This window comes from Myotis lucifugus, unplaced genomic scaffold (genome assembly GCF_000147115.1).
Source record: "Myotis lucifugus unplaced genomic scaffold, Myoluc2.0 scaffold_14, whole genome shotgun sequence".
NCBI classification, from domain to species: Eukaryota; Metazoa; Chordata; class Mammalia; order Chiroptera; family Vespertilionidae; genus Myotis; species Myotis lucifugus.
The window spans coordinates 9,500,064-9,510,144 of NW_005871062.1; the positions used below are offsets into that span (position 1 = coordinate 9,500,064).

A 10,081-nucleotide genomic window follows, 5' to 3' on the forward strand; every position below is an offset into this window, starting at 1 on the left:
TCTTTTCTGCTTTTTCTTCAATTTTTTGAGACATATGAGCATGTAGATAACATTCATAAGTTAAGCAAGAAGATAAAAGCTAAGAAGCAAACATCTTGGTTAAAAAGATTAAGAAGTAGATCATTCATAAGATGTACACACACTTCAGGAGAATGCATGCCTAAGGGTGAGTGTGAGGGAGGGAGGGAGGAGGTCAAGCAGAAGTAATATGCCTCTGACAGTAAGTGCAACGAAGTACGTGAAATACAGATGCTCAGCACTTACATGTGGCTTCATGCTGTAGTGCGTCCACTCTAAAAGATTCAGATCAACATTTCTTTTGGTCTTACTTTCATCCTGCAAATACTGACTAAAAAACAAGAAACAATGTATTGACAAACCCCTTAAAGACAACATTATAATTACAAAGGACTTTGTGATGTTTAACAGATATGCCATTCTCAATCCCATCTCCATTAGCTTTTGGTCTTAAATTTTAATTTTGGGATTCTTTTCTGCTTACAAAAATTGTACATGCTTATTTTCTAAAAGTTAAAACATATAAATGTAAAATGAAAAAGACCCATAATAACCACTTCAGAATTATTATTAATAGTTTGCTGTAGCTGGCTGGTGTAGCTCAGTGGTTGAGCATCCACCCATGCATGAAGAGGTCATGGGTTTCGATTCCTGGTTAAGGTACAAGTCCAGGTTGTGGACTCATTCCCCAGTGCGGGGTGTGCAGAAGGTATCCAATCAATGTTGATGTTTCTCTCTCATAGATGTTTCTCTCTTTCCCTCTCCCTTCCTCTCTCTTTAAAAGCAATAAAAAACTTTTTTAAAAAATCGTGCACGTCCTGGCTAGTGTTGCTAAATGATTAGAGCATCGGCCTGCACACCAAAGGGTTTCTGGTTCAATTCCTGGTCAAGGGCATGTACCTGAGTTTGCTCCCCACCGTGCAGGAGGAAACCAGTCGGATGTCTCATCAATGTGTCTCTCTCTCTCTCCCCCCGCCCTACCTTATACTTCTCTCTGAAAAGCAATGGAAAACATCCTCATGTGAGGGTTAACAAACAAAAAAAGTTTGCTGTGTATTCCTCTACTCCACCCCGTACACACAATTCAAACATACATTTTAGTCCCAGTCTGGTTGCTCAGTTGGTTGGAACATTTGTCCTAAACACCAAAAAGGTTTCAGGTTTGATCCCCGGTTGGGGCGCATCTGGGAAGCTACCCATCGATGTTTCTCTCTTACACGAATGTTTCTCTCTCTTCCTCTCTCTCCCAACACCTATGTTTCTTTCTCTCTTTCTCCTCTCTCTCTCTCTCTCTCAAATCAAAAACAATAACATATATTTTATTCTATTAAAAAATGAACTTCATTTTATAACCTTTTTTCTCACTTAAGGACAGATATAAAACAAAACAATTGGCTTGGACTTTTAAAAAAAGATACAAAGCCAATTCCAATGAAAAACAAAAAAAAGGCAGGAAGACTATTCTAAATTAAAGGCGACTAAAGACATAAAATACATGCATGAACCCTGATTGGTTTCCTGGATAAGGAAACAAAATCAGAACATGGACCACATACTACATTAAAAAATACGTTTTTATTGATTTCAGAGAGGAAGGGAGAGCAAGAGAGAAACATCAATGATGAGAATCATTGACCAGCTGCCTCCTGCATGCCCCCCACTGGGAATTGAGCCTGAAACCCAGGCATGTGCCCTGACAGAATCAAACTGTGACCTCCTGGTCATCATTCAGAATAATGTTATCAATCCCAAATAAATCTCATTCAAATCCCAGGATTCTAATAAGATATATTTTACATTATAACAAAAGACAAACTTGCTTTCAATGATGCTACTAAACAAGACTTCTCAGTTAAGATCAGATATTAGGTTATTTTTAAACAAAAGAGTAGGTTCAAGTTAAGTCCTGAACAACTGGGAAGATAGCCTTGACTATACATTAGACTACAGGATTAAACTGAAGACAGATCACCTACCAAGGGCATAATGAGATAACAGGGAAGTTTTTTAGCCTTTACTTACAGGAGAATTTCACAGATCCTGTTGCCCTTCTGTCCCATAGAATCCAGATATTTAAGACACCTTTTTCTTAGGTCTATCACCTATAATGGAAAAATGCAACATACAGAAACAATCATAACAGGAGTGAGAATCTTATTTCTAAAAAAGAAAAGCATCTTTTAAAAAAGTCAATACATGTACCAACATGAATGGATCTCTAAGACACATTTTTAATAAACATCACAGATGAGCTTCATTTCTATAAAACTTGACTCTTCTATTCCTACAGAAAGGCTTAGAAACTCAATCCCCAAAACACCAGTGGTCCTCTCAGAGTAATGAGATTTCTTTTTTGCTTTTTTCTTTATACCTTTACTTTTCTACAACTAACCTGTACCATCTTGTAAACAAAACTAATAAATGACCCATGTGTACTAAAACTCTTGCCTATTAAAAATGAAAGCTACTCAGCAAAAGCAACTCTCTTCTATCTTTCTAAGATGTTCAACTCAAGAACCAAGAAGGGATTCTGCAGAGTATGCCTTTAACATATAGTATGAACTTTTCACTGGACAGAAAAGGGCAGCCTTCATTATTTACGAAAACGGTCATTATCCAAACTCCAACAATTAACCCTCTCGACTCACCACCAGGCTCCAATGTACCTTCCGATGAATAGGCACCAGAATTAGTTCCTGTTCAAAGAGATTGACCCCTTTGGTCCATCTTTTCACTGCTTGGTAACCCCCAGACTTTAATTTGGGGATAGAAGAAAGTACTGAATGCATGAAGTACTGGATAGCCTTGTTTTTTATTTCTTTCCACGAGAAGATTCATGTAAAAATTAATGACCTGTAACACCAAGAGTAAGCATTGGAACACGGCAAGTACATTATCAAAACTAAGTTTCTAACCTAACTGAATTCAGATTCATTAGACGGTAAGAAGCCTAGCGAAGGGAAGGTACCAGAGAAGGAGATAAAAGAACTCTCCATGGCAGAAGATGAAATATAAAAATAATCAGTATAAAATGGGAGGAACTAAAAAGGAATGAAATTATACTTTTGAGACATATTAGTAAGAGAGTCAAGAGAAGGAACTCAAGAAGGAAGTCTGCAATAATGAAAAGGAGTATGTAACCGTATCACAAAAAAATATGCAGAAATATTAAATGGAAGTAAATTTTGCTATATATAAATTATACCTCAATTTTAAAATATTAACTCAAAGGAAATATACCAAAACATTAATATTTTATTAATTTTTTAGTGGTGGCACTTCTTTCATTTTTCCTGTATTTTCTAAATTTTATGTAATAAACATGTTAAATTATCATGTGAAATAAAACATACTAGTATTACAAGAATTTGTTTATATATAGTCAGTAGTCATGGGAGGGCGGGCAGGAAGGAAGGCAAAGAAAGAAAATGTAGGGACTGAGCAGTTGGGTAAAGGACCAACTGGAAAATTGGCAAGAATTAAAAGCTAGCTTTAGCTAAATATGTAAGGACACAAGATGACAATTAGGTGAATTTTTGCAGTTATCACTCAAATGAAATAAAGAAAAAGACATATAGTGTACATATAGTGATCAATATATCCCTTTATTTTAAAAATTAAAACAGCTCCTATAAAAATATCACTTGCTGCTTTCTTCCATTCATCAGCTGCACCTAGGGTTTATAAAAACATCAATGAAGACTAGTGAATGAAGTGGTGGATGAAGTGAAGCACAGATGCAGAACAGGGAAATAATGCCAATTAAAGGCAGCAAACAATCAGAATGAACCATCTCTCTAAAGTCCAAGATGCTTTTGTTGTAGATTAAACTAAAAGTTGCTTTACCAAGCCCTTATAACTGGGTAGATACCACTGTGGTTATGGATAGTAACTGGTCAAGCATAACTTACTTCATCATTGAGCCAGTGAAAGTTCCTCAGGGTCTGGATGTCCCCTCGAGTGATGCGCAATTTGAAAGCACTACTTAGGATCTCATCCTGTGGGCCATGGCCCAGGGCGTTACTGATTTCCTTTTCCATGTCCTAAATTAGAAAGTCCAGAGGTTGCTACTTTAATATAAAGCCACTATCAGAGACTGAAAAGTCTGAGACTGAAAAAGCCAATTTCACCTCTGTTAACACCTGACCCTTGAGAAAATATACCACAAAGACCTACTAAATTAACGTATGAAAAGATTTAAACTTAGACTACAAAAGTCTTACTAATGGTTATAAAAAATGCTAGTTGAATTATTAGCTTCTGAAAATAATTTGTTAATATTATTTACATTTAAGGTAGTCTCAAGTATCCCACTGCCATTTATTGAGCACTATGGGCCAAACATGGTACCAGATGCTTGAAGCACATCATTGATCCCTGCCTCTGGGGAAAATAAATTTTATGGAAAAGGCAACACTCACAGAATTTAGGTTATGTGCTCGAACTCATGGATTATTAACAGGCAGAGCCATGATTTGAACCCAGGAGTGGCTAACTTACTAGCCTTTGCTCCTTTCAAAATACTTTATTAAGAGTATCTTCATACTTTCTTTATTTCCCTCCTAAACTATTATTTAACTACATCAAAGTAATAAAATTAGGACACCTAAGAGATCACACTATTCATCTTGGATATGAGAGTAAGCAAACAGGCAGAAACTGGGAAACTAGGCAGCAGTCTAACCCTGAGTCCTTAGTGAATAGATGGTTTCATCTAAAAAATTATGCAGATAAATACATATTTAAGCTACAAGACCAAATCTATAAACCCAACAGAAATTATTTCAGACCAATATTGTTAATATTGCTTGTCTCTACTGCACACAATTTTGTAATTTTATGGCTCTCTCGCCACCTGCATGCCCAATATATAGTAAGTGCTCAAGAGGTAATCACTGAATAGGACTGACTACCACCTACTAAGATGACAATGAAGAAGGAGCCAATAAAGAGTAATAATATATCTAAATTGAACTTAAAAGTTTAAGGAAGACCTAGACTTTAAAGTTTGTACCTTTAACAAATTGAGGATTGAGTTTTAGAAATAAAAGTGGGGGGTGCGGGGGAGGAGCCAAAATATGAGCTCACCTTTAAAATTTTTAACTACCTTCATTTCCTTATTTTCTATAAGTTTTTACTATTTTCAAATGCAATGATCAACAAAAGAATTTTAGTAAACCATAGTCACTTAAAACTGCAACGAACTCATTCCTCATGCCAAACCCATTCTATGTAACCCAAAACATTTTATGGTTAGAGACTATACAAAGAATCCATTATATTCCAAGATATGTAACAATTATGTCTACCCACATTTGTTAAACATTAAACTGATCCCTTAGGTGACCTTCACAGATCACTAATGATCCATGTAGTCAGTGACTGAATAGCCTGTATGACGAATTTCTTTCATAAATTTATCCATATCCTGGAGAAACTCTTCAAAACAGTCACTCAAGTCTTGAATAACTTGGGTTATTCAAAACCATGTCTCTTATTCTGAGCAACACATGAAACAATACCTCTGTAAGCTCAAGAAGATCATCTGTTCTTTTATCTCTCTCTTTGCCTGAGCAATTTTTTTCTTTTGTCTCAAGTGTTGACATTTTCCTCCTGAATAAGCCATTGCTCCCACTGCCCAGGCGGAGTCGGGCTGACACTTCTTCGGACAGGTCAGGTTCCAGCTGGTGTCCCCTCCTCTGATTAAAAAAGTTTCTATATTCTATTGACTTGTTTAATACTTGTATATGTAAGCATACATAACACATGAAATATAAAACAGTGACATTATCTTGAAGGAATAGAGAATTAACAAATCATCATATGAGTAGCTTTAGCATATCTGTTCCTGCAAGAGGGACCAAACAATGTTCAATGTTTTTGTAATTACACACAAAGGGCTTCACTCTGAATCACCAGAAATGGGGAAATCAGAGAAGGTAATGTTCTAAGATTTATGACTTAAGACCATGGCTTAAAACTATAACTTGGGCCCTAACCGGTTTGGCTCAGTGGATAGAGCGTCGGCCTGAGGACTCAAAGGTCCCAGGTTCGATTCCAGTCAAGGGCATGTACATTGGTTGCGGGTACATACCCAGTAGGGAGTGTGCAGGAGGCAGCTGATGGATGTTTCTAACTCTCTATCCCTCTCCCTTCCTCTCTGTAAAAAATCAATAAAATATATATATTTTTAAAAAAAAAACAACACAAAATAAAAACCAAAAAAAAAATATACAACTATAACTTAGGCCAGGGGTGGGCAAACTTTTTGACTCAAGGGCCACAATGGGTTCTTAAACTGGACCGGAGGGCCGGAACAAAAGCATGGATGGAGTGTTTGTGTGAACTAATATAAATTCAAAGTAAACATCATTACATAAAAGGGTACGGTCTTTTTTTTTTTTTTTTTAGTTTTATTCATTTCAAACGGGCCGGATCCGGTCCGCGGGCCGTAGTTTGCCCACGGCTGACTTAGGCCCTACTGGTGCGGTTCAGTGGTTGAGCACTGACCCATGAACTTACTAGGTCATGGTTCGATTCCCAGTCAGGGCATATGCCTGGGTTGCGGGCTTGATCCCCAGTAGGGGGCATGTAAGAGGCAGCCAATCAATGATTCTCTCTCATCACTGATGTTTCTGTCTCTCTCTTCCTCTCCCTTCCACTCTGAAATAAAAAAATATATATATATATATTTTTTGTAAAGAGTATGACTTAGTCGTAAGACTAATTCTTGTAGTACCCTAGACTTTGGTATTTGTATATATCTAAGATGTGAAATAATCTAAAACTTCAAGTTTGCATTTAATTTAGGAATTTTTTTTTTTGGATATGGAATGTTTGCCATTATTATAAAAATATTGGTATTGCTATGGAGATCACTGGAACACATTATTCTGATAACTTATATAGAAAAAATCTAATTAAGTATGAGATTGATACTATTTTCAAGTAAATCTAAAATCTCGACTCTGAAAATAAAGTCCTGAGTATATATCTCTCCAAGAGATGTATGGTTTTTAAAAATTCTCTAAAAGAAGCCAGGCAACACCCATAGGGCTGAGATGGAGGCAAATTAGTCTCTCTTACAAACAAGGTGGCTATCACACAGCAATAAAATTCCAGCAACTCAGAAGGAAGCTATCTTCCTTGAAGTTGTATATCTTCAATGTCTGTTGATTTCTCAAAGAAAACAACAGAGTTAGCAATCAAATTAACATATATCATCTTTCTTTTTTTCATGGGCACCAAAATATTAATAGTAAGTTAGGTGAAAGAGAAAAAATATATAAATTTTAACTAGGGTTTCTACTTACACCTTCATTTTCAAGTCTAATTCCAACTGTCTTCTCTATATCTGAAATTCTACCCTTTGAACACCTGAGGGGGAAAATATAGAGATTACAGATTGGATTATTTTAACCTGGTACGTGTAAGACTAGTTTTAGAAATAAAACAGAATCATTTACAAACAAAAATTGCCTTGAACTATCATCCAAATCCTAACTCACGTAGAACTGCCTTCACTGGTCACATACTAGAGATGCCCACCTTACCACACTCTTTTCTAAGTGGCATCTGCACCTCCCAACCCCTAATGCCTAGGAGACAAAGGCCCACTCCCAAGTTAGGGTGGGCATCTGACACAAAAGCTATGTATATACCCATATATGCTGACCAGCTAACCAGAGGTGAGGAGAGTTCACAATTCTTCAGACATGGTTACTCATAAATATAGCTTATAAGTAAGAAAATAGTGTCAAAAGAAAACTTAGAATGAGCTGAACCAGGTACCTCTTTTCACTCCTCATTGGACATAGAGGTCCCCTTGTTTCAGCAGCTCTATCTGTGAGGATGGTAAAGAAAAAATAAAGTGTCTTCTTTATTAATCAATATATAGCTAGAATTTCAACTTACATAGTCTCCAAAGTATTAAGACACTGACTTACATTGAAATGTTAGAATAAATTCCAAAGACACTAGCCTCCTTACAAATCAAGTTGCTTAAAAATGCATAAATCGCTTTCTTCTTTAAATATAATCTTTAGTGTAAATTGATGTCTGCTCATTTGGAAAGCTATCATTTAGTGTCAAGAAAATTAATATAAGAAAAATAAAGAAATTAATTTTAGGCTCACAAAATATATACTACTATATATAAAAGCTAGGAATTATAATAAAGAGGTATTTTATAAATCTGTTTCATCTTGAAATAACCTTTTAACTAAATTATAGTACTGGGTAAACCAGTCAACACCCTGGGTCTAATAAAGTTTTAAGGTCACACCATCTTTCATAAGTACGCCATTTGTCAATTTTATATGCACATGGACTAAGTTCAGTATATTAAGATAGAGCTAAATCTGGGAACTCACATTGTTTTGGAACAAACTGAGTTGTTCTGACTCCATGACTTTGCTCTTCCCCCCAGCCTTTGGTCTTTAATGTATCCATGTGACATCTTTGAGAACTTAGAAACACAAAAAGCAAAGACGTTCAGATACAAAAGGAAAATCTACCATAAATACTCATTATCTCTGTCTGACAAGCTTCTCTAAACAGGAGTTATTGATTACCCTGAATCATCAAATTACAAGAGAGAGCATGTAACACAGCACCATCTGGGACTAGGATAAAAGGAGTCTAATCCTGATCCTAATATTTCTGTCAAGTTACTAACCTCCAGTTGTTCTATTTGTAAAATTGCATGTTCTCAAGCCCCAGCATCACCCTAACTGAAAAATCTCGTGATAAAACTCAGGTCAAAAGATGGAAAATTTTACATAATACACTAAAATGGATCCTAAAACAACACATTAAAGGCAGGAATGTGAAAAGCAAAATAGGTTGAGGATTTTGCCGACGTGACAAAACCAATAGTTCACGAAGCATACTGCTGTTTTCAACAGTGGCTAGACAAAATGGAGAAAATATTAACATTCTGACTTACTACACTAAGAGAATTAAAATTTTAAAAATTCACAACCAAAATTAAAATTCCCAGATATTTCTTTGTTATTTCTGCACTCAACCAGCTAATCTTGTGACTGTTTCACCTTCAACTTGCTGTTACATAATTTCTGGGACAGCCCTCTGTGTATTTGCACTTGTTAAAATTATCAAATGTACCTAAATTCTAAGCTCACATATTTTTTGTCCCCTTTTTATAAGGCCAGATATCAACTCCTCCTGCCATTCTCATCTATTTGCTCAAATCATTAGAGTATTAACAAAGAGTCTTATAAGAAAAACTTCTTATGACCTGTGTGACTTTAATCTTCTAGCTAAAGTGGAGGGTTTCCAATTGTGCTAAGATGCATCCACTAAGATGCCTCAGGAACTGTGTACATAGGGAGGTAGGGAGGTAGTCTAGCTGCTTTTTCAGCTCTCTCCCAGGATTGCTCTTCACTGTCACCCTTTTCCTTTTTCTTCTGGAGGATCACCTATTGCCTGAGTCCCAAGTCTTTCCATTTTGTATTTTGGTGGAGCACCTCCACTAGGAGCTTTCTGGAAAAAGAAAATGCTTGCAAGATAAATTTTGAGTCTTTACAAGTATCTTAATTGATCCTTGAGTTAGGTAGAAAATTCTAAGTTGGAAGTACTCTTTAGTTGAAATTTTGAAAGACTTTCTCCCCCATCTTCTGAGGAGAACTGTTGCTATTGAGAAGTCTGATGATGATACGATTTGCTATTTTTGTCTTGGAAAGCTTTTAAGATCTTTTCTTTACTTCTATTGTTGTAAAATTTAGTGATATTCAATGAATTCTTCCAGTCTGAAGAAGAAAGTTTTTGTATTCTTATTACTTTGTCATTGGTCCTGCTTGATACTTTAATGCTTAAATGGTCTGAAATGATCACTTTGCGGGGGCATCTCTCTCTTCAGGGACTAGATTTCGGTATTCTCTAGTTTGCTAAATTTGTTTACTACTCATCAATTCATTTTGCATCTTCCAGTAAATGATGATGCTATTTCTTGCCATCATATTAATAGTGGCTTTTCTCCTTGCTTAACTAATTCTTTGTCCAAAAAAATAAAAATAAAAATTCCTTTACTCTAACAATTTTA

At 35.8% G+C, this 10,081-nt stretch overlaps 1 protein-coding gene across 1 annotated transcript in view; it reads right to left on the bottom strand.

Annotated features, from left to right (window-relative positions):
* SENP2 (SUMO1/sentrin/SMT3 specific peptidase 2) overlaps positions 1-10,081 on the bottom strand; it is a 35,936-nt gene that overhangs the window by 7,989 nt on the left and 17,866 nt on the right. The window contains 9 exon segments of the mRNA XM_023750503.1: positions 265-349; positions 2,041-2,120; positions 2,667-2,783; positions 2,785-2,871; positions 3,930-4,061; positions 5,541-5,717; positions 7,332-7,395; positions 7,810-7,861; positions 8,391-8,508. Coding sequence (XP_023606271.1) covers positions 265-349; positions 2,041-2,120; positions 2,667-2,783; positions 2,785-2,871; positions 3,930-4,061; positions 5,541-5,717; positions 7,332-7,395; positions 7,810-7,861; positions 8,391-8,508 — 912 coding nt within the window.